The 25,251-nt window shown below is 41.2% G+C and overlaps 1 protein-coding gene across 2 annotated transcripts in view; it reads left to right on the forward strand.

The window, feature by feature from the left end:
• The window catches only part of C8H9orf3 (chromosome 8 C9orf3 homolog), a 420,759-nt gene that overhangs the window by 268,494 nt on the left and 127,014 nt on the right, over positions 1-25,251 (forward strand). Inside the window, exons 8-9 of one of the 2 annotated variants that reach the window (XM_018052467.1) lie at positions 18,875-18,977; positions 19,620-19,727. The exons of the other annotated variant lie outside the window; for it this stretch is intronic. Of the exons in view, the coding sequence (XP_017907956.1) occupies positions 18,875-18,977; positions 19,620-19,727 (211 nt within the window). The remainder of the gene's footprint in view (positions 1-18,874; positions 18,978-19,619; positions 19,728-25,251) is intronic. 2 annotated transcript variants of the gene reach the window in all.

A 25,251-nucleotide genomic window follows, 5' to 3' on the forward strand; every position in this document is an offset into this window, starting at 1 on the left:
AACTGGTTGAATACGTGAGTTTTGTGAAGCTTGTTACGACTTGAACAAGGTGAAGGACTACAGTCCCAGTGCCTTCTTGGCCAAGACCTAGTCTACCCTGCCTCTTTTTAGAAAAAAATTGTCTGAGGATGCAGACCTAAACTCTCCAGAGCTCGTTAGTGCTCAGTTCTCAACCCAGGAGAAGTAGCATAGGGTTAAGTCAGCCTCGAAGCCAAACGCCTGGATTTAAGTCCAGTGGTGACTCCACTCCTTGCTGTGTGACCTTGAGAGAGGTTCGCAACCAAACTGATCTTAGCTCCTCACGGTAGAATGGGAATAGTAACACAACAGTTTCCACTTTATAGGTGAATTTGAGCAATAAATGTGATGAATACATGCAAATCATTTAGAATACATGTGTTAGACTAAATCACAGGAAATTGCCATTTTGATCCATCTGAAATGACTGACTATTGTGAATTTCCTGTGGTTCAATCTATAGTAAATACTTAACACATGTTAGATACTGTCATCTAGACCCTCTAGCACCAGATAAATGTTTGCTCAACAAGTGACAGAGGGCTCAAGGACGCAGCCCTGTGGCCAGCCTCACTCTCTCTTGGCTTATTCTGGTTTCTGTCTCCTCCTTCATGGCTGCCACCCTCCAGCTGGTGACCACGGAGGCACCCTGCTCCTGTCTCTTAACCAAGCAGAGCCTAGAAACACCTACCTTTCCTCTTCACAAACTTGCAATTGGCTAGAATGTTCCAAAGTTAATTTTGCTAAGAAATTAAGAGAATTTTTTTTTTTTTTTTTTAGTTAGTTAGTTATTAGCCACACCTCACACAGCATGTGGGTTCTTAGTTCCCAAACCAGGGATTGAACCTGAGCTCCCTGTAGTGGAAGCTCAGAGCTTCTACCACTGGACTGCCAGGGAATTCCCAAGAGAGCATTTTTTTTTTAAGTAAAAGAATGCCTGGTTACAAATAGAAAGGGTAAGATTAAAAGCAAGCACACCGCGCCGCCACCCTCCCTTCCCCCCCAAAAAATCTGAACGTTAAACAGCGATGCTCAAATGAACAGCCTGAGGAAAGAATTAACTTGGCAATGCTTCTAAGACTGCTGGGAACCTATTTCTGGTCTAATCTCTACATAAGGGCCACCCTGGTGTCCCCTCTGGCTCTGCTCTGTACAGCTTCCCCGGCCTCTATGCAGAATCTGACTACAGCCCTGAGAAGAAAAACGTTCTTTGGTGTATGGCCTTCAGGAGTTCTAACCCGAGCTCAGACCACTAGCACTGGCCTGTGAGGGTCTCGATATCTGTATCTTGGAACTCTTGCCCTCCACCCTCCATCACTCAGGCTCAAGGTCCCCTCCACCCCATTATCCCTGTCTGCTGTTTTTTGTTTCTGTTTTTTTGTTTGTTTGTTTTTAATTTGAATCACACACGCTGGGCAGCTAGCTGTATAGACTGCTTCTACCCTTTCGTGACAGGAGGTTGCTGTACCTGTGCCAGCATTTTCTGAAAATCTTGAGGGGCTCCCAGCCAACCAGAAACAGACCCTGCCCTTTCCTGTTTCAAAGGCCAGCTCCACCCCCTTGAGCTGCCCACTCAGTTCCTGAGGGTGGAGGGACACCCTCAGCTCACACTTCTTTTACCCAGCAAAGATGACAGACACATCCTGAATAGTTGACTCAAATAACCTTTCCTTCTTCATTTTTCAGACCATTCTCTGGTTACTCATCACTCAAGTATTTCTAAGGGAGGGGTAGAATTCTCTTTGATAGACCCATAATTACATATGTAATGTACCTGATGTTTCTTTTTTGCAATAGCATTTAGTAGACTACATTCTTTTTAAATATAGAAAAACATAAAGAAGAAATACAGTAGTTCATAAGCACTACTAGTTAACCATGTTTTAAAAAAAAAGAAAACTCAGTTTCAGTTTCAGTTCAGTCACTCAGTCGTGTCCAACTCTTTGCGACCCCATGAACCACAGCATGCCAAGGCCTCCCGTCCATCACCAACTCCCAAAGTCCATCCAAACCCATGTCCATTGAGTCGGTGATGCCATCCAACCATCTCATCCTCTGTCATCCCCTTCTCCTCCTGCCCCCAATCTTTCCCAGCATCAGGGTCTTTTCAGATGAATCAGCTCTTCACATCAGGTGGCCAGAGTATTGGAGTTTCAGCTTCAGCATCAGTCCTTCCAATGAACATTCAGGACTGATTTTCTTTAGGATGGACTGGTTGGATCTCCTTGCAGTCCAAGGAACCCTCAAGAGTCTTCTCCAACACCAGAATTCAAAAGTATCGATTCTTCTGCGCTCAGCTTTCTTTATAGTCCAACTCTCACACCCATACATGACCACTGGAAAAACCATAGCCTTGACTAGATGGACCTTTGTTAGAAAAGCATAAAATTCCATCCCTACCACTGTAGTCCTCACCCTGAGATAATCATATTGTCTTGTGAATCCTTTGGAAAATAAGCCTTATAAGCATATATGCATAATTTTTCTATATTGCAACCCTGTGGGGTACTGATTCATTATAACACTATTTGCTTATGAAATATTTTCCTAAAAAATAATTCCTAAATTACATAAACCACTCCATAATAGTTCACTCCTATTTTGCTCATCCTCTGAGGATATCTCATGCCCTCAGCCAATTCTAGCACTATCTGCATTACATTCTTGGGTAATGAATATTAATTTGCCATTCGGAAAAACTCTGAGCCAGTGCGTACTTTTGGCTGTAATCTCATGTAATCCTAAATTGACTCTCTTCTACAGATTATTTGTTTACTCCTCGTATGTCTCCCTCATGCTTTGTATTTAGTTTGTGTTTTGGCCAATTACTGATCAAGAATGACTGACAAAAGCTGTACAATTATTTGACTGAAACTGCTGCAAAGACACAAGAGAAAAATATCTTGGTGGTAGTTTAGTCACTAAGTCATGTCCGACTCTTGCAACACCATGGACTGTAGCCTGCCAGGCTCCTCTGTCCATGGGATTCTTTAGGCAAGAGTACTGGAGTGGGTTGCCATTTCCTTCTCCAGGGGATCTTCCTGACACAGGAATCAAACCTGGGTCTCCTGCATTGCAGGCAGATTCTTTACTGACTGAGCTACGAGGGTAGCCCAAAATATTAACAAATAGCAAAAAAAAAAAAAAAGAAAGAAAAATCTTACTACGTATTAAAACCCAATTTCATAGGGGCTCCTCCCCTTTTCAAGTCAATGGTTGAGGAGAGAAGGGATAAAAAAGAGGGATTGTATTTCTGTTAAACGTTGTACTGAAGGGTCTAGTCAAAGTAATTAGCTAAGAAAGTAAAATAAAAGACATTCACGTTGGAAAGGAAGAAGTGAAACTATCTTTTTGTGGATGACATAATCTATATGGAAAATTCTAAAGAATCCACCCCAAACACTGTTAAAACTAATAAACAAGTTCATTAAGATTGCAAGATACAAGAGCAGTATACAAAACATGATTATGCTTCTTTCTGTTTTAATTGAATATTGTGTTAGTTTCAGGTGTACAGAAAAGTGATTCAGTGATTATATATATGTATATATATATATATATATATATAGAGAGAGAGAGAGAGAGAGAGAGATGCTGTGCTCATGTGTGTGCTCAATCACGTCCAACTCTCTGCGATGCCATGGACGCTAGCCCACCAGGCTCCTCTGTCCATGGGATTTTCTAGGCAGGAATACTGGAGTGGGTTGCCATTTCCTTTCCCAGGAGATCTTCCTGACCCAGGGACTGAACTGGCATCTCTTGCATCTCCTGCACTGGCAGGCAGTTTCTTTACCACTAAGCCCAAGAAAGATAGATGTATTTTTCACATTATTTTCCGTTTAGGTTATTTATAAGATATTGACTATAATTCCCTGCGCTATACAGTAAATCCTATTGTTTATCTACTTTATATATGGTAAAGTTTATCTGTTAAGCCCAAATTCCCAGTTTATCTCTCTCCTTGACTTCCCCTCTGATAACCATAAGTTTGTTTTCTATGTCTATAAGTCTGTTTCTCTTTTATAAATAAGTTAATTTCTACTACTTTTTAGACTCCACATTACAAGTGATATCATATAATATTAGTCCTTCTCTGTCTGATTCACTTAGTATGTTAATTTCTAGGCCCATCCATGTTGCTGCAAAATGACAATCTTTGTTTTTTAGGGCTGAGTAGTGTTCCATTGTATATATGTATCACATCTTCTTTACCTATTCATTAAGACAGTTGTGTTTCTTTACACCAGCTATAATAATCTGAAAAGGAAATTAAAAGATGAATTCATTTATAACATCAAAAATGATAAAATACTTAGGAATTAGTTTAACAAAAGAAGTGCAAAACCTACTAAAAACTATAAAACTCTGTTGAAAGAAATTGAAGAACTGAATAAATGGAAAATTATCCTGTGTTCATGAATTGAAGACAGGGTTGTTAAGATGCAATCCTCCCAACACTGATCTACAGATTCAATATAATCCCTGCCAAACTTTCAGCTGTCTTTTTTTTTCTTTGTTGCAAAAATGGACAAGCTGATCCTAAAGTTCATATGGAAATTCCAGAGACCCAGAACAGCCAAAGCAATCTTAAAGAATGAAAGCAGAGTACTCATACATCTCAGTTTTAATACTTACTACCAAGTTACAGTGCGCTTCCAAGGTGGCTCAGTGGTAAAGAATCTGCCTGCCAAGCAGGAGATTCTGGTTTGATCCCTGGGTCAGGAAGATCCCCTGGAGAAGGAAATGGCAACCCACTCCAGTATTCTTGCCTGGAGAATCCCATGGACAGAGGAGCCTGGCAGGCTACAGTCCATGAGGTCATAAGTGTTGGACACGACAACAATAAACAACCAAGTTACAGGAATCAAGACAGCATGGTACTGGCATACGGGCAGACGTGTAGATCAATGGAACAAAATTGAGAATCTAGAAACAAACACTGCCATTCACGGCCACTTAGTTTTTTGTTTTTTTTTTTTTCTTTTGGTTGCACTGGGTCTTTGTTGCTGCGCCGGTGCTTTCCCTAGGGGCTACTCTTTGTCGTGGTGCCCAGGCTTCACAATGCGGTATTTTCCCTTGTGGAGCACAGGCTCTAGGCACACAGGCTTCAGTAGTTGCAACATGCGGGCTCAGCAGTTGAGCTTAACTGCTCCACGGCATGTGGAATCTTCTCGGACCAGGGATCTAACTTGCGTCTCCTGCATTGGCAGGTGGGTTCTTATCCACTGTACCTCTAGGGAAGTCCAGTCAGTTGGTTTCTGACAACGGTGCCAGAACTATTCATTGGGGGAAAGAATATTCTTTTCAACAAATGTGCATGGGACAGCTGGATATCCCCATGCAGAAAAATGAAATCAGACTCTCTGCTTCACATCACATACGAAAACAGACTCAACATAGATCAAAGACCTAAATGTAAGTTAAAGCTATTAAACTATTAGGGGAAAAAGCCGTAGGTATAAGTCTTCATGAGCTTGGATTAAGTAACAGTTTCTTAGATATGACACCTAAGGAGGGTCAAAAATCAAAGAAGGAAAGTATCAATAAATTGGACTTTATAAGTTTCAAACTTTTGTGTTTCAAAGAACTCCATCAAGAAAGTGAAAAGACAACCTACAGAATGATAGAAAGTATATTATAATATACTTTATATTATATATATAAGAGAAAGAAAATTATAATTCTGAGGGACTTGTATCTAGGATATGTAAAGAACTCTTACAACTCAATAAAAAGACAAATAACTCAATTTAAAAATAATTAAAGGATCTGAATAGACATTTCTCCAAAGGAGATATACAATGGCCAAGAAGCACGTACAATGCTTGACATTATTAGTCATTAGAGAAATGCAAATCAAAGCCTCAGTGAAATATTACTTTATACTTACTAGAATGTGCTAAATCGCTTTGGTTGTGTCCAACTGTTTGTGACCCCAGGCTCCTCTGTCCCTGGGATTCTCTATGCAAAATACTGAGTGGGCTGCCGTGTCCTCCTCCAGGGGATCTTCCTGACACGGGGCTCAAACCCAAGTGTCTTACGTCTTTTGCATTGGCAGGAGGGTTCTTTACCACTAGGCCACCTGGAAAGATAAGCAAAAAGGACAATGAGGATTTGGAAAAATTAGAACCCTCATACACTGTTGGCAGGAATATAAAACAATACGGCTCCTTTGGAAAGCAGTCCAGCAGATCCTCAGAAGTTTAAACATAGAGTTACCATACAAACCAGAGATTTCACTTTGAAGTTTACATGTAAAATGAAAACATAAGTTCATACAAAAACATGTACAGGAATGTTCATAGTAGCATTATTCTTAATAACCAAAAAGTGGAAGCAACCCCTGTCCATCAACAGATGAACTGGTAAATAAAATGTGTTATATTCATACAGTGGAATATTCATTAGCCATAAGAAGGAACTGAAGCACGGGCCCCTGCTACATGAGTGGATGAATCTTGAAGACACCATGCTAACTGCAAGAAGCTAGACATAAAAGGAAATGTTGTACGATTCCATTGATCTGAAACATCCAGAATAGGCAAATCTATAGAGATAAGAGAGCTTCCCCGATGACTCAGCAATAAAGAAACTGCCTGCAATGCAGGAAACTCAGGAAACACGGGCTCAATTCCTGCGTCAGGAAGATCCCTTGGAGGAGAGCATGGCAACCCACTCCAGTATTCTTGCCTGGAGAATCCCTGGTCAGAGGAGCCTGGCAAGCTATAGTCCATAGGATCACAAAAAGTCAAACATGACTAAAGCGACTGAGCATGCGTGCACATTGAGATGAGAAGTGGACTCATGGTTTTCAGGGTCTGAGGGAGAAAGAGAAAATGGAAAGTGACTGCTTATGGGGTTTCTTTTGGGCGTCATGCAAATGTTCTGGAATTCGATACTGGTGTTTGCACAACCTTGTAAGTATACTAAAAACCACCGAACTACACATTTTTAAAAAGGTGAATTTTATGATATACAAGTTGCATCTTTTCTCAATTGTTTAAAAAAGAGAGAGACTGATAGAAATCACTGGATATTGTATAACATCACTGTAGCCTTAGTAGGGTTGACCAGCAGTTTTCCAAAGGAGAGACAGAAGGAGAACTTAACACAGGAGGCAGCTGCTGTCCTCAGGGCTGTGGATGCAAACAGAGGAGCCGCTCCCAGTGCTGGATGCCAGGAAGACGTCGCCATGGTGTCTGTGGTATAACACCCCACGCAGAGATGATTCACTTCCAAGGAAGCATCCATCAAGTATAAGTATATACACACCAGTGCGTGTGTTAATTTTTTCCACCCTGGGTAATCCTGATGATTGTGCTGTTATTGACACACGAAAGTCTTTTTTTTTCTTTAACTGCTCCAAAATATTCCAGGTTATGGATATTCCATGACTGACTAACCATTTGTTTGAACATGTTGATAATTTCTAGTTTTTTGCTTTTACAAACCATACTGTGTGGACTAGTCTTACCTTACACTTACCATTAGTACACAGCATATTATATGTAAGGCCTCAACAGAGTGTTGAGTACAGAGCTGCTTTCCCAACTACTCGTCCTGTTTTACATCCAGGTGTGTGTTGGGCTTCAAACTCCGGCGACCCCTCCATCCCCTGCCACTTCTAGTCCCCAGCGTGGTGCCATTCTCCACCCAGGAGGGAAAAGTCCTTCTCTGTTCCCACAGACCATCTGCTCCTCTTTGAGTCATAAGAGGAGACGATCCTTCCCATCATTTCAGCATATGGCTCCACGCATGCTGTTAGTGTTCAAAGCGTGCTTCTAACCTCCCCTTGTCAAATGAAGTCATACGTGTTTCATTTGCCTCTTTCTGAGATAAAGTCATGGAGTTTTTGTTTGGTTTTGACATTACCCAAAAAAAAAAAAGTTTTCCATAGCAGACTGACAGCCTGTGCTCTGTGATGATCACCTTGACCCTGGACAGTGAGAGGCCCCTTTTATCCTGGCTTATGAGGATACTAGTTCAGGTACATCGCGTTCACCTCTCAAAGACAACACTGTACAAAAAGTTAACAATTGCTTGGATACGATGCTCCTTAGCTAAGCCGAGCCCTGAATATGTGTGGTTGAATAAAATTCAGTTATGGTTCGTCTAATTCATTTAGGGTTTTTTTGTTTGTTTGTTTTACATCAAAATCACCCTTTGTGGATTTAGTGAGGCTAAGGTGAATAGCGATTGATCTTCCCTCATAGCTCAGTGGATAAAGAATATGCCTAAAAGGCAAGAGAGCAGGGTTCTATTCCTGGGTTGGGAAGATCCCCTGGAGAGGAAAATGGCAACCCACTCCAGTATTCTTGCCTGGAGAATCCCATGGACAGAGGAGCCTGGCAGGCTACAGTCCATGGGGTCACAAGAGTTGGACATGAGTTAATAACTAAACCACCACCACCAACAAGGCTGCCTGGCAAACCTACTAACTCCATTGTACTGGAGGAATGATGTTTTACTTCTAAATGCTGCAGCTTAAATATACTTGGCAATCCACTCCAGTAGTATTGCCTGGAAAATCCCATGGACAGAGGAGCCAGGTAGGCTACAGTCCATGGGGTCGCAAAGAGTCGGACACGACTGAGCAACTTCACTTTCGTTTTCAAATATACTCTGGGCTCTCTCACCTCATAAAATCGTGGACTGTTAGGTCAGAAAGGACCTTAAAAGTGCTTTTGCCTAACCTTCTATCTCCCTGACAGCCATCCAGCTTCTATCTGAGTATTCTGAGGGTTCTGCGGAAACTGCCTGTCTTGGAACAGCCTTCCTTAGCTTAGGCTGGAGCCTGCCTGCATATAGAGTCTGTCCTCTTAGCCTTCATCTCCAGAGTTGCACAGGATTTGCCCCTTCTCCCCGAAACAATCCATGTATCTGTAGACTGTGGTCTTTCCTTTTCTCGTCCCCAGGTCGCAGGGTTGGGAGGACACTTCCCTCCCTGAGTGAAGTTCTTTGCTGTTCTCTTTGTTGACCATGGCCTTCTCCAGTGGACTCCTGAACTGAACACAGCGCTCTATTTGAGGTCACACCTGTGAAGAGTGCGCTGGCACTGGCGCTATTGTTGCTTCCCTTCATCGGGATATGGAGAAGGAAATGGCACCCCACTCCAGTATTCTTGCCCGGAGAATCCCATGGATGGGGAGGCCTGGTAGGTTGCAGTCCACGGGGTCGCAAAGAGTCGGACACGACTGAGCGACTTCACCACCTTTACCGCCTTCATCTGGATAACTCAGAAAAGAAAGGACAGCTATTAATAGAGTTAGTTGAAGACACTCACATGTAGACCATTTCTGTTGTTGTTCAGTCACCAAGTTGTGTCCGACTCTTCGTGACCCCATGGACTGCAGCACGCCAGGCTTCCCTGTCCCTCACCATCTCCCAGGGTTTGCCCAAGTTCATGTCCATTGAATCAGTGATACCATCCAACCATCTCATCCTCTGTCACTCTCTTCTCCTGCCTTCAATCTTTCCCAGCATTAGGGTCTTTTCCAGTGAGTCAGCTCTTCGCATCAGGTGGCCAAAGTATTGAACATATTCCGTTTTTAAACCTGGTATTATATATACACCTTCTCAGGAACGTCTTACCATTCCAATTCCTATGCATTTTTTTCCCTTTCATTACATTTTTTCTTTCCTTTCAGTTACATTCATTGAGTGCTTCCGATGTGCTAAACACTATTCTAAGCACTTGACATACACTTATTTAATCCTCAAAATGGCTCTAGGTACCAGTACCGTCTTCCTCCCCATTTAATGAATGAGGAAACAGTATGCATCTAGCGACTGACCACCTTTCTACCTCTACAAAGTGGCGGAGCCAGGATGAAAGCAGAGGCAAGTCTGGCTCCAGAGTCCGCTCTCCCTGCTGTCTGCCCCTATCCCCAGCAGGACTCCCTGTTAATTCTCATTGCTTCTATTGATCTCACCTACTATTTGTTTATTGTTTTGGAAAGCCACATCATCACCTCTTGCTGCCTGTTGAGTTTACAGGCAATTTAATATACCAAATCTTTTTCATAGTTAAATACTTTTAAAAGCTTCTTTGTCCTTCTTGATTGTTGTTTTTATTAATTTCAGATCCTCATTCCAGCCTGTGGTTTCTGTTTTTGACTGTAGATGCTATCAGTCAACCAGTTAGACTGCCATACTCAACTTATTTGCAAATTTATTAAGCCAGTAAGTCATCATTCCTTGGAAGGACTCCCTCCCGGTTATAGCAAGTAATTAATCAACAGCATTGAGGTTCTGTTTTTTTAACCTTCTGCAAAGCTATGAAATGTGCTCACCACTACCTCCATCCTGCCAGCTGCCTTAGAGAAGTCAGGATGCTGATACCCACAGTGAATTTCTGGAAGTCACCCTCAAGATCCCATGCTACCTCCTTGCAGCCCATCATTTTCTAACTGCTCACAAGCTATCTGTTCGATACACGATCATAGACTTTGCTTCCCCTCCTCTTATTCCGTCTTCCTTTGCAAAATCAGAATGACGTTTGTATAGCTCCATCAGTCCCCTTCCCACTGTCTCCATGATTTGATGATTCCAGAGGCCTGTGATTGCAGGTGGAAGCTTTCTGAGCTGTGGCATGCCCCTCACCTGGCCTGGAGTCAGAACTTCTGTAAATAGTGAAGTCACCCTGTCCACTGATACCAAGAATCAGTTCTCAAATATGAAACATTAGTTCCCACATAACAGTGCTTGTTCTACCATGTATAGCTTGAAAATTATTCCCCTGGGCAGAAAGGTTGAAGCAAAGTGGGAGTCAAGCAGTTCTGTTCATCCTGTCACCTCTTAACACTTGGTTTTCTTTAGGCTCTGAACATTGCTGCAAAAGCCCTTTTTATTGTCCCGGGCATCCTCCCTTAGCACAAACTCATTTGGAAAGTCTACCTCTCTGGCAATGAATTTCCAGCTTCCCAGCTCTTGTAGACAGCTTCCTCCAGCAACCCCCTTTCCTCTTTTGTACAGGCCCTCTTACAACACCCCCTTATCCTCGGCACACTTTGCTCGTTTGCTTCTTTGTCTCCTTTGAAAACAGTACAAATTACCTCTTGGTGTGCTGAATATGATGATAGACTGCACAAACTAATTGTATTAATCCATTCTTTTTTTTTTTTTTTTTCTTTTTTGGGGATTTTATTCTTAGAAAGGAATTTCTGATTTATGGCCATTCAAAATTCAAGGACTATTTTGGTTTTTTATTAATGCTCATTACTTCCTGCTTTTCTAAGTTTTTTCTTTCATTTCCCTGCCCTGCTTATCAAATTTGTGGATTTTTTTGTGTTTTCCACAGTTCTGCTAACTACAGAGTCTTTTCTCATTGCCCTCGTCAGCAGCTGACCTCTCTTGCTCTGTGTACCAACCACTGGCTTCTTTCACCCTCAGGGGACAGAATATACCTTCTTCACTTTCCTGTGGCTCCCTGGAGAGGTGCCTCTTTCTGTCTTAAATCATTTTATCAATTGCCTTTTTCAACACTGGCATGATAGCCTGCTGTGTCTGCTATAGGATAATGGTCCCTGATGGGAAAAAACCTTCATGCTGGGTAGCTGTTAAATCCACTGTGAGAAACACACAGATAATCAAACTTTGGCCAAACACCAGAAGCTTCGACATGATACAACTTCATTAGTTAAAGGTGTGCACAAACTTTTGTCCTGTCCTCTTTGCTAACACTGTCCAAAGGCAAGGCAGTGGCGAGCGTTCATTATGCAGCACATTTTATAGATGGAAAAATTGTTGCAGAAACAATGAGAGGACCATACAATTCCTATACTTTCAATCATTCTGCCACCATTTTCACCCAGAATTTTACTAATCTCTTCACAGAGTGGTATAGACTGTAGGGGGCTGTGGGGGTCAGGGAGTGTCAGGAACATGCCCAGACCTAGCTTACTAGAATTTTAAGCAATACCTGAATTTTTTTTTTTTTTTTCATTTTGTTTTCTGATGATGATACAGCAAGGAGCGGGCTTACAGATCAGCCACAGGAGGATTTACACTCCAAATCAGGAGTATCTGAGCAGGTGGCACTAGTGGTAAAGAACCTGCCTGCCACTGCAGGAGACGTAAGCAATGCAAGTTCGATCCTTGGATCGGGAAGATCCCCTGAAGAAGGAAATGGCACCCTGCTCCAGTATTCTTGCCTGGAGAATCCCATGGACAGAGGAGCCTGGTGGGCTACAGTCCACACGGTTGCAAAGAGTCAGACACAACTGAGCAACTAACACTAACTAACACAAAGAGAAAGCATGGGACTACATTTATGTGCCTCATCAGTTTTTAAAAATTTTTTATTTACAAATAATTTTAGATATGCAAATAGCTACTAAAATAACAGAGTTCCTGTGTATCCTTTCCCCTGCTTCCCCCAATAATAGCATTGTACACATGTGACCATAGGGTGATGTCTTTCTAATATCTTTGCCTGTCAGAGGAAGGCTTAGCTGGCACACCTGACCCCAATCAGTATTCACTATGATGAGACTGTGCACGTGTGCTAAGTCACTTCAGTCGTGTCAACTCTTTGTGACCCTATGGACTGTAGCCCACTAGGCTCCTCTGTCCATGGGGTTCTCCAGGGAAGAATACTGGAGAGGGTTGCTGTGCCCTCCTCCAAGGGATCTTCCTGACCCAGAGATCGAACCCACGCCTCCTACAGCTCCTGCACTGCAGGCAGATTCTTTACTGCTGAGCCACCTTAGCTTTGTCTATATTGTGCTTGGGCTTCCCAGGTGACGATTGTGGTAAAGAACCCACCTGCCAATGCTGGAGACGTAAGAGGCATGAGTTCCATCCCTAGGTCGGGAAGATCCCCTGGAGGAGGTCATGGCAACCCACGCCAGTATTCTTGCCTGGAGAATCCAATGGACAGAGAAGCCTGGCAGGCTACAGTCCATAGGGTTGCAAAGAGTTGGACACGACTGAAGGGACAGCATGCACACACGCATACTGTGCTTACGAAATTCCAACAGGCACTCTGGCTAAGTGCTTTTAGACACTGCAACAGCCACAGTCACTGTCACTGCCCCCTTTTTACAGATGAAAACTGGGCTCAAGTGAGTCATGGTGTTGCCTGACTCACTCAAGATTACATGGCATGTAAGTGGCAGAGTCAAGATTCTTAATCAGTGTGTTAGCTGCTTCCCTGGGAGATGTCATGTGTGTATTCGAGGCTCAGAATTCTCCAGGGGTCTTCACAAAGGTGGTCTTTAACGTCCTCCACTACTTCAGAGTGAGTGATGCCCTGCCACCAGACTGTCAGACACCTGTGGGGCAGCTGCCACTGATAGAGCTGGGATGTTGGGATGCTGATCAACCCCTTTCTGTCTCATTTCTGGGAGGCTTTGTCCCTGGCTGAAGCACCACAGTAGCAGGTTTACAGATGAAGCTGTGTTGTGGCTCTCACTTTCATGCCAAGGAGTACAAGACGGAGAGTGCTGGCAGACAGCCCATCCGGGCTGTGGCAGAGCAGTAGGTATTGAGACCTCAAGCTGACATGCTTGAGCACCTTTCGGAGGCCTTTTCTCAAATCCCACCATTGGCAGTCGTCCTGCAGAATTGGTTCTTTCTTCAGGAGATTTGATTCCAAATCCAATCATGTATCAAATATCACCGCCATCTGACAGATTTTTAAATGTCCATTTTGCTTCTGAGAGTGAGTGGAAAAGGAAGGAGGTGGGCAGGGAAAGGTCATGCCAATCTCAGTTGTTACATTTGGTGCCAGGTACAACAGAAACCAAGGGCATTTAAGCTCAAACGACCTTGGTAACTTGATCTCTCACATTCCATGTATTGCAGCCAAGGAAATAAACACTGGTGTAAAATGTTGAAGAGATGCTTAACACTTTTATGTTACAAAGTGCTTTTACATTATCTGAGCCTCATCACACTCTTTACAGGTGAGAAAATTGAGCTTCAGGGAGAGGAAACATGTTGTCAAAGATTCTCCACTGAGTATTCAGCACAGTTGAGGTGGGGGCCTCAGAAAGCAGCAAAGACTTCGGGGTTCCACGGACCTGAGTTCCAGCCTCACTTCTGCCACCTCTAGCTTTGTGGTTGTCTCCAGGCTTCACTTTCCCCCGCTTTTAAATGGGCATTGTCACAGTACCTACCCCCTTAGGTTTTTGTGAGGGTACAAGTACATGATACATATAAAGCTTGGCAGAGTACCTAGCCCAAGGAGATAACAGGAATGGCAGCTATTAGTATTAGTTCAATTCTCCATCCATTAGGAATGAATCTGGCTTCAACTAATAGAGTAGTCAAGCAATGTTGACTTAAAAACAAATGGGAGTTACTTTCTCTCACAGTAAGTGTGGAGGCAGGTAGTCTTGGAAGAGTGTTTACCTTCTTTCATTCATCCTTGTCTCCACAGCATGTTGATTCGCTGCCTCATGGTTGCAAAGTGGCAGCTGCAGTTCCATCCACCATGTTCGGGGGATATTTCCCCTTTAGTAAAGAAAGCAACAGCTTTCCCAAAACCTCACTACCAACCACAGCAGACATCTATTTTTTTCCTGAACTATGTCTTCTGATTCTCGGTAACTGCAAGAACACTTGGAAAGTGAGTGTTTAACTTCTCAGACTTAATTGTACAAGTGGCAGTGAAGAAGATAGATGAGAAGAGGAGCAGATTAGGCCAACTGTATTTGCCACAGTTCTTGCTGCCTCTTACAATGTCATTAAAATTTTTTTCATTTAACTAGTCCTTAGGTGTAGAGAGCTTCAGTTCAGTCAGTTTAGTCGCTGAGTCGTGTCCGACTCTTTGCGACCCCATGAATCGCAGCACGCCAGGCCTCCCTGTCCATCACCAACTCCTGGAGTTCACTCAGACTCATGTCCATCGAGTCAGTGATACCATCCAGCCATCTCATCCTCTGTCGTTCCCTTCTCCTCCTGCCCCCAATCCCTCCCAGCATCAGAGTCTTTTCCAGTGAGTCAGCTCTTCGCATGAGGTGGCCAAAGTACTAGAGTTTCAGCTTTAGCATCAGTCCTTCCAAAGAAATCCCAGGGCTGATCTCCTTCAGAATGGACTGGTTGGATCTCCTTGCAGTCCAAGAGACTCTCAAGAGTCTTCTCCAACACCACAGCTCAAAAGCAACAATTCTTCAGCACTCAGCCTTCTTCACAGTCCAAGTCTCACATCCATACATGACCACTGGAAAAACCATAGCCTTGACTAGATGGACCTTAGTTGGCAAAGTAATGTCTCTGCTTTTGAATATGCTATCTAGGTTGGTCATAACTTTTCTTCCAAGGAGTAAGCATCTTTTAATTTCCTGGCTGCAGTCACCATCTGCAGTGATTTTGGAGCCCCCCAAAAATAAAGTCTGACACTGTTTCCACTGTTTCCCCGTCTATTTCCCATGAAGTGATGGAACCGGATGCCATGATCTTCGTTTTCTGAATGTTGAGCTTTAGGCCAACTTTTTCACTCTCCACTTTCACTTTCATCAAGAGGCTTTTTAGCTCCTCTTCACTTTCTGCCATAAGGGTGGTGTCATCTGCATATCTGAGGTTATTGATATTTCTCCCGGCAATCTTGATTCTTAGTCAACCCTAATCATGTGTTCATGGCACATGAACAGCAAAGCCCCTTTTCTGGACTAAGTCCATTTTATTTTCACAAAATGTGTACTATTTCATGTGCATCTATTTTTTTCTTAACTTTTTTTTATTGAAATACATATACACTAGAGAGCACAGATATTTCTAGATGGCTCAATAGATTTTTGCTATTTATCTTCATTAAAGCACCACTCAGATTAGCATAGAATATTCCCACCATCCCAGAAACTTTTCTCTATTTTCCCTACTCTGTTTATACTCCCTCCCAAAGGTAACCTTTATTCTGATCTGTATCCTTATAGATCTGTTTTACATGTTCTTTGACTTCTCTTAACTGGAGTTGTACAATTGTATGTAGCCTGTAGAATCTCACGGACAGAGGAGCCTGGCAGGCTACAGTCCATAGTGTCTGGACACGACTGAAGCGTGACATAGCATGCACACACATGTAGTCTTTTTGGGTGTGACAGTTCATTCACCTGTGAGACTCACCTGTTACTGTAGGTAGTGGTAGTTCATTTGTTTCCTGCTCTCTCTCTCTCCTTTGTCTCCCTGAACAGACTGGGAGTAAGTGGTATCATGAGAACCACAACAGCACAGACATGGAAGTCATCCCTTTTCTACTCGGGGAGTATCCTCTCCTCATAAAACCACCCACTTTGATTTCTCACAAAGCTCGCCCGGGCACTGCTGTCTCCAGCACTGTGTCTACTTTAAGAGGAATCTCTTGGGGACTTGTATATTTGCCTTGGATGCTCTCAGCATAAAAGCATTTTCTTGAACACTTGGAGAGGGTGGAAGAGGAGAGGAAAAGAACAATGCTTCCTAAAAGGACGTTTTTAGTCAAAGGAAAAAAGTGCCAACTAAAGTAATCATTTGAAACTTAAGCCTGGAAGCCAGCCTTTGGAGCAGAGATTTAGGTTGGTCTTCCAGTGTTCTCCCCTTCTAACAGTCTCCATTCAGGGCTCAAGGGCAAAAGAAACAACTCTGTCTGTCGTGGGGCTGGGAAAACTGGTCTGAATTCAGGCTGACTCCGAGAAGTCTTCCTTCCCCCCAAGGCTCTGGCTGGTGGGCTTTCCTATCAAAGCCAGCATGGCTTTCTTTATAAAATAAACATTCAACTCCAGGACAAACTTGAGAGCAGGAATAAAGTTAATGCTTTTCAGTGGAGTCTTAAATGAAGATGAAAGGGACTAAATAGTTATTCCTGCAAGTATGGTCATGTCTAGGAATCAAGTAGAAAAATTCAAATTATGCACATTCACGCTAGTGGCTGGTCATCATCATCTCTCTTTAGGTATCTGCTGGTTCTGAGCCTGTGTCTGCTTGGATAATGAATTAGAATATTCAGCAGAGACTTAATCATGGATTCTTTCCTTGGCAGCTAGAGCACACTGTGAAGGGACTAGTTTGGCAAGTTGGGTCATCTTCAGGCACTGCTGTTCAGGTCCAACACACTTCCATGTTTGTGTCCGTGGGCACAGAGGATTAAGGGGATGATCCATTGAAATCTACTGCCTCTAACATCTGATGACCAACCTTGAATTCAGCAAGACTTACTGCTCATGACTTTAGAAAGTTTTATCAAGTTACTGAATAATTTATGTATCCCTTGCCCTCACGAAGGGCTTTTCATATATTATTTCAATTATTCCCCACAGGTCCTGGGTAGATAGGTAAAGTTGTTCCCAGTTTTGCAAATCAATAAATTGAGGGTTAGAGAGATTTAAGTTAACCTGCTAGTAAGTAACAGGTAGTAAGTAGTAGGTTTGAGAGTCAACACTAAGTCTTTCAGATTCCAAAGACTGTATACTTTGTAAGATCAACTACCTTTTAAAATAACCCCTCCATATATATATACAGTGAAATACTACTCAGCTATAAAAGATGAAATAATGCCATTTGCAGCAACATGGATGCAACTAGAGATTATTATACTAAGTGAGGTAAGTCAGAAAGAAAGACAAATACCATATAATATTACTAATATGCAGAATCTCAAGTGTGACACAAATGAAGTTATCTATGAAACAGAAACAGACTCACAGATAGAGAGAACAGACTTGTGGTTGCCAAGGAGAGTAGGGAGGGAAGAACTGGGAGGTTGGGGTTAGTAGGTGCAAACTATTATCTGTAGAATGGATAAACAACAAGGTGCTATTGTATAGCATAGGGAACTATATTCAATATCCTGTAATAAACCATAGTGGAAAATAATATGAAAAAAATATATATATGTGTATAACTGAATCACTTTGCTGTATAGCAGACATTAACACACATTATAAGTCAACTCAATGTCAATAAAATACATTTTAAAACAACAAAAAATAAATATATAACTAAAAGTTAAAATAACCTCTTGCCTTTCTGATGTGCCAGCCCTCTTGTCAGCCCTTGCCTTCCCCTCACCCCAGCACATGCTCTTCAGAGTTTGTCCAGTAAGTGACTAGTTGTCGAACAGCTAAAAGCTGTAAATGCTCTGTCACTTACTTTGAATTTAGTTGTTGAATTGTCTCTGTAACACAATTATATTTTATTAGGGAAATTTTAAAAAATATTTAAAACCATAGAGCTTAATGGAAAACGCTCTGATGGATAATAAGAAGACTGGTTTGGATCCTTAATGTCACCATGAATCAAAACAAGCTGTGAGAGCTTGGATACAGACTTAATTTCTGTGTGCCCATTTCCCTCATTTGTGAAATGAGGAGGTTAAAGTATGTGATTACTAATGTCTCTCTCTGTTCTAAAAACATGGGCCTCTATGCCTCTTCTTATTTTGTTCTTGTGATTCTAAAATGGCTTCAGAGTACAAATATTTCTCAAAGGAGCCTTAATTACTAAATGCAAATCAAGAGAAGTGGATAACATTGGGGCTTTCAGAATTTTTTGGAATATATAAGTTCTTTACTCTTCCAAGCAAAGCTACATTTTCCACTGCATTTCCCAGTCCAACATTCCCACCAAAAGAAAAGTGTATAGTTTCTTAAATAATTCATATTGGAACTTAGATTCCTTGAGGGTCTGGCAAGCTTTAATCTTGGATAAGGTGATGTAAAATATTGCCAATAGCCAACCTCAGGTTGCCAACCCAAAATATAAGTCCCTCCTTGTTCAGTATATGAATTTATAACGTAAACCATTTAAAATTCTACTGGCACTGTTGAATAGAATTGACACTGTTAGGCAACTCTGTAAAGAAGAAATAAGGCAATATTGTGGTCCAAGTAGTTAAGAATATGCTATACTTAAAGAAAATTTTACTGCATCATTTCAGACCCAATAAAGAAAAAACTGGCCATGTGAGTGACTCAGGATCGTCTGTCATCAGACATGGGCTTAATCCGGAGAAGGTCTTCATGCAGGTTCATTACTTAAAGGTAAGCCTCTCCGAGTGACAGAAGCCAGGTATTATGGTGCAGGACTTTTTAGATTTTACATGTGAACAGTGAAGGTTAGTAACATGGTTGGGGCAAAACAAATATATGGTCAACATTGTAAATGACGTTTGATTGAGCAGATTCTAATCGTCCAACAGTTAAAGCATTTCACACCCAGCATGAAGCATGAATCAAAGGAAGGGGAACTTTTCCCTTCCCTGTGCCTCCCTTCTCCCTGCTTCATGTCAGCTTTGAAGAGCAGAATCTTAAAATTGCTGTCAGGTTCCCACTAGAAGACAAGAGTGATTTTTTTTTAAAGTATTTTAATTTGTAAAATCCTTTTCTGATAGCTGAAGGAGAGAGGAGCTGGGCCCCTTTCCCCTATTGGTCCCTAATGGACATCCAGGTTTCATGTAAGCTAAGGGCAAATGAGACAGTGACAAATGGGTTGAAACAGAGTAGTTAATCCTTAAGCTCCAAACCCAGCCCTACTAGTAACAATGCAAAGGGCTGCCTGGGACAGGTCAGTCCAAACTTTCTAGGTGAGCATAAGGTGCTGGTGGGTAAGTTAGAGTTGATTTTGTAAGTATTTTTCTGATGAACCCATGATGGGCATCTTTTTTCCTCCTTCCTTTCTTCTAGGGCTATTTCCTTCTCCAGTTCCTTGCCAAAACACTTGGAGAGGACACCTATTTTTCATTTTTAAGGAAGTTTGTGCACACTTTCCATGGGCAGCTGATTCTTTCTCAGGTAATTAGTGAGTCCTCTTGAGTCCATGATATACAGCTGGAGAGGGTGTGGCATGTGGTAACTAGATTGTGTATTAAAAAGTAGGGAAAAGATTTACGTTTCAGTGCAATAGGAAAAATAGGAAGTTAATGAAGTGGACACAGAAGTGTTTCTGGGAGGGTCATCACCCTGTCTTTTAGGACAGGCTGTAATCCAGAACTGTCCTATGTGCACAGGGCTGTGGGTAGTTGCACCTGAAGTAAAAACCAAAAACAAAGCGATTTCCACTCTCTCCTCCACCATGAGCTTTGCAAGGTGGGCTCCTTCTCGTCCTCTGTCTCAGCTTCAACACCACAATCCCAGAGTCCCTCTTGTGGAGCAGAAATGCGTCCACCCTTTTCTTCTCTACCCTCTGCCCTTTTCATTGTCTTCATTGCCATCACCATTCTTCATAATTATGTTTTCCTTTCCAGGTTCTTTTGTTTCTTTTCTCTCCCTTCCATTCTGTGTGTAAGCTCGATAAGGCCAGGCTGTGCTCTTCATTTCACCGGTCCTTAGTATATGATTCACACACAGTATGTGCGCCATATGTATTTGATAAATAGATTAAAAACAAGATACACTGAAATATTCAGACAGCCTAGCCTGTCAGAGAGAGCCAGGTGTTTAGCCAGGTGTTAAGCTGAGCTGCACGTAGCGAGAAAGTTATCAAAGAGGCAGAGGCGCTGAAAACAGCCCTCATAGCTGGTGGAGAATAAAGGTTGCAGTCTCAGCCCAGATTGTGTTTGTGTGTGTGTGTTTGTGTGTGTGACAGTTGTGCTCATATATAGTTTTGAAGTCAAATTGTGCACAATGTTAGGTGCAAAGGGTGTGCATGTAGAATCCAAACACACATGCAAGGAATAGCCTGAGTGCAACACAACTAGATAGCTGTTCCGTGTCTCCACACTCTTCTTATTCTTTGGTTGAGATAAAGGGGGCAAATTTCTAAACATGTATTAGGAAGGGGAGCTTGAAAACTGGCTCAGGAGTCTTGTATGGTTGGGGGCCTGACCAACCCAAACCTCTTCTCACCGAGAGACTGCCGAGTTGAAGGAGTGCGTTAGGTTTGCCGTGACCATTCTCGTAAGAGCTTTCCATGGGACACTCAGTGCTCCCTCTACCAAACTTTCCATTTTACTTTTGCTTAACTCTTTTGAATTATAGCTTTATTGTTTTCTCATAACAGTGTTATTGAGATACAATTCACATACCATAAAATTCACCCTTTTAAAGTGTACCAGTCAGTCAGTGGTTTTTAGTATATTCATAATATTGTGCAACCATTGCTGTTGTCTAATTCCAGAACAGTTTATCACCCCAAAAGAAACCCCACACCTATTAGCAGTCACTGCCCAATTTCCACCTCCCCCTCAGTTGTACACAACCAATCACCCACTTTCTGGCTCTATGGATTTGCCTATTCTGGACATTCCATATAAATGGAGTCATATAATATATGGCCTTGTGTGACTGGCTTCTTTCATTTAACATATTTTCAAAGTTCATGCTGTAGCACGTATCAGTACTTCATTTCTCTTTTTTAATTTTACTTTCTAACCTCTTAAATTGTGATGAAATATACATAAGAAAATTATCATTTAAACCATTCTTAAGTGTATAGTTAATGCCTTAAGTACATTCACATTTTTGTCAACTATCACCACCATGTACCTCCAGAACATTTTAATCTTCCCCAAATGAAACTTGTATCCGTTAAACAGTAACTCCACATTCTTCCCTCCCCTCAGCCTCTAGCAACCACCATCCTATTTTCTGTCTCTGAGTTTGACTATTATAGACACCTCATGCAAATGGAATAATATAATATTTGTCCTTTTGTATCTGGATTATTTGAGTTAACAAAATGCCTTCCAGTTTCATCCATGTTGTATAGCATGTATCAGAATTTTCTTCGTATTTGTTTTTATTTATTTAGATCGTATCACATAGCTTGTGGGATCTTAGCTCTCCAACCACAGACTGAACCTGAGCCCTTGGCAGTAAAAGCACAGAGTCCTCACCATTGGATCGCCAGGGAATTAATTCCCTTAATTCTTTTTTAAGAATCAATATTTCCATAGTATACTTATACTATATTTGGTTTATCCTCTCATCCATTAATTACTCCTCTTAGCTCTTGTGAATAATGTTGCTATGAATATTAGTGTACAAATATCTGTTCAAGTCCCTGCTTTCAATTCTTTTGAATATATACCTAGAACTGGAATTGCTACATTATATACTGATTTAATTTTTTTAATAACTGCCATACTGTTTTTCCACAAGGGCTACATTATTTTGCATTCTCACCAGCAATGCACAAGGGTTCCAATTTCTCCACATCCTTACCAACACTTGTCATTTTATTTTTTGATAATAGCCATCATAGTGGATGTGAATGGTATTTCACTGTGGTTTTAACTTGCATTTTTCTGGTAACTATGTTGAGGATTTTTTCATGGACTTATGGGACATTTGTATATCTTTTTTTGAGAAATGTCTGTGTATATGCTAAATTGCTTCAGTCGTGTCCGACTCTTTGCGACCCTATGCACTATAGCCCACCAGGCTCTTCTATCTATGGGATTCTCCAGGCAAGAATACTGCAGTGGATTGCTATGCCCTCCTCCCAGGGATCTTCCCCATCCAGGGGCTGAACCTGTGGATCTTATGTCTCCTGCATTTGCAGGCAGGTTCTTTACCCACTGGCACCACCTGGGAAGTCCTAGGAGAAATATCTATTGAGATCCTTTTCTGATTTTTTATTTGGGTTGTCTCTTATTATTGAGTTGTAAGAGTATACCTTCTAGATTCAAGTTCCTTATCAGATACATGACTTAAAAATATTTTCTTGCCTAATTAAAAAGTTGCTTGTATGTTTGTTCTAAGAGCTTAGTCATTTTAGTTCTTACAGTTAGGTCTCCTACCCATTTTGAGTTAATTTTGTATATGGTGTAAGGTAGATGGCTCAGCTTCATTGTTTTTTGTGTGAATATCCAGTTGTCTCACTTCCGCTTTTGTCAAAAAGACTAGTCTTACCCTCCATTGAATTGTCTTGGCATCCTTGTTGAAAATCAGTTGACCGTAAAGGTAAGAGTTTATTTCTGGTCTCAGTTCTAAATTCTATTGATCTCTATTTCTGTCCTTCTGCCAGTCCCACAGTAAGTTTGGAAATTATTGCTCTTTCAACTGACACATACTCATTATAAAAAATTTAATAAACAATACAGAAAAATACAATAATATAAATATCATTCAAAATCTCACTGTCCATAAATACTTATAATTAATAGTAGGTGAATATCATTCTAGAAGTTGCGTTTCTTTTATCCATTTCTATCTTTCTATATATGTTGTGTGTGTGTGTGTGTATGTGTGTGCTTAGTTGCTCAGTAGGGCCTGATTCTTTGCAACCCCATCAACTATAGCCCACCAGGCTCCTCTGTCCATGGAGTTTTTCCAGGCAAGAATACTGGAGTGGGTTGCCATTTCCTACATGCCTGATCATACATACATTTATAGATAGATGTATTTAGAAATAGTTTTATAAAAATAGACTATGTGCTTTTAATGAAAAAATGTTTTAAATTTTATTTTATTTGAATTTAACACATGAAAAAGAAACTAAGCTGAATATAAAAGACTTTCTTGAGCTTAAGATAAATATAAGAGAGATCATTTCCTAAAAGATTCTTCTACAGTTAAGAAACACAATTACAAAAAATCTTTAAGAGGTTGAGATTGTTAGTTTTTTCCTTTTTAGATATATATCTTAATTTTAGAAAGTGTCAATTTATTCTCATCTATTAACATTAATATAAAAGATGAGGAAACCAGTAGTTATGTTGCAACTACTTTTTCCCTGGTTCTAGATTTTTCTTGATTAATATTTTTACATAGTTCATGTTTATATCATTAATAGTGTGTGATGTTACTGTAATTTTCACAGTTGTATAGTCCTAGTTCTGTATTTAAAGGATTTCATTATTCAATAATAGTCATTTTACTCTGCTTCTATATTCATGAATGCTTTCTTTAGATTCAGCACTTTGTTGGCTAAATTTTGGTGTTAAATTAAAGTTCAAGTTGCTTGAGAATGTTTGCCTGTTGCCTTTACATTTGAATTACAAACTGGCTGGGTATAATATTCTTGGGTCATATTTTCATCTCCTCAGAACATTGTGGCTATTGCTCAACTGCCTTCTGGCATTAAATACTGCTGTTGAAACTTTTAAAGTCAGTCTGTTTTCCCCTCTTTATACCATTCAGATGACAGAAGAATTCTTTACCTTTGATGTTTATTAATTTAATCCAAAGTGACTTGGTGTTCATGAGTCTGCATCAGTTTTATTTTGTTTTGTTTTCCTGGAAAACGCTGCATCTTTAGACTCAACATCTATTCTTCCTTGTTTCAGTAAATTGTCTTAATTGTATCTTTGAACACATTCATTTTTTTTCCCTTACAGTATGCTGAATTTCAAGGTCACTGGTTATTTTTGTCATATCATCATTGTCCTCCAGACATGTCATTTTCTAGTTATTTGCTTTTGTCTGTTTGTTCTTCACAGAATATGTTTATCTCAAGCAGTATTATTTTTATTATTAATGTTATTAACAGTATTATTATTTTTCTTTAATGGCAATTCTTTTTCTTGATGTTTCCATTTTATTAATGCTCCTATGGTGGTATTATTTTGGTCCCTAATTTATTCCCTTTGCTTTGAAATCTCTTCCTCTCATTTTATTGTTTTGTCATCTTGTCTTTGAGTTTTCATTTTATTGAATTTATGTTCTTTTTCAGTTCAGTTGCTTAGTCGTGTCCAGCTCTTTGTGACCCCATGGACTGCAGCACACCAGGCTTCCCTGTCCATCACCAACTCCTGGAGTTTACCCAAACTCACGTCCATTGAGTCAGTGATGCCATCCAACCATCTCATCCTCTGTTGTCCCCTTCTCCTCCCGCTTCAATCTTTCCCAGCATCAGGGTCTTTTCACCTAACCTTCCAGGTTCTAATGCAATATTGTTCTTCACAGCATCGGACCTTGCTTCCATCACCAGTCACATCCACAACTGGGTGTTGTTTTTGCTTTGGCTCTGTCTCTTCATTCTTTCTGGAGTTATTTCTCTACTGATCTCCAGCAGCATATTGGGTACTTACGAGCCTGGGGAGTTCATCTCTCAGTGTCCTATCTTTTTGCCTTTTCACACTGTTCATGGGGTTCTCAAGGCAAGAATACTGAAGTAATTTGCCATTCCCTTCTCCAGTGGACGACATTTTGTCAGAACTCTCCACCAAGACCCATCTGTCTTGGGTGGCCCTATATGGCATGGCTTATAGTTTCATCACGTTAGACAAGGCTGTGGTCCATGTGACTAGATTGGCTAGTTGTCTGTGATTGTAGTTTCTCTGTCTGTCCTCTGATGCCCTCCCTCAGTGCCCACCGTCTTACTGGGGTTTCTCTGACCTTGGACCTGGGGTATCTCCTCAAGGCTGGTCCAGTG

This window comes from Capra hircus, chromosome 8 (assembly GCF_001704415.2).
Source record: "Capra hircus breed San Clemente chromosome 8, ASM170441v1, whole genome shotgun sequence".
Classification (NCBI taxonomy): Eukaryota; Metazoa; Chordata; class Mammalia; order Artiodactyla; family Bovidae; genus Capra; species Capra hircus.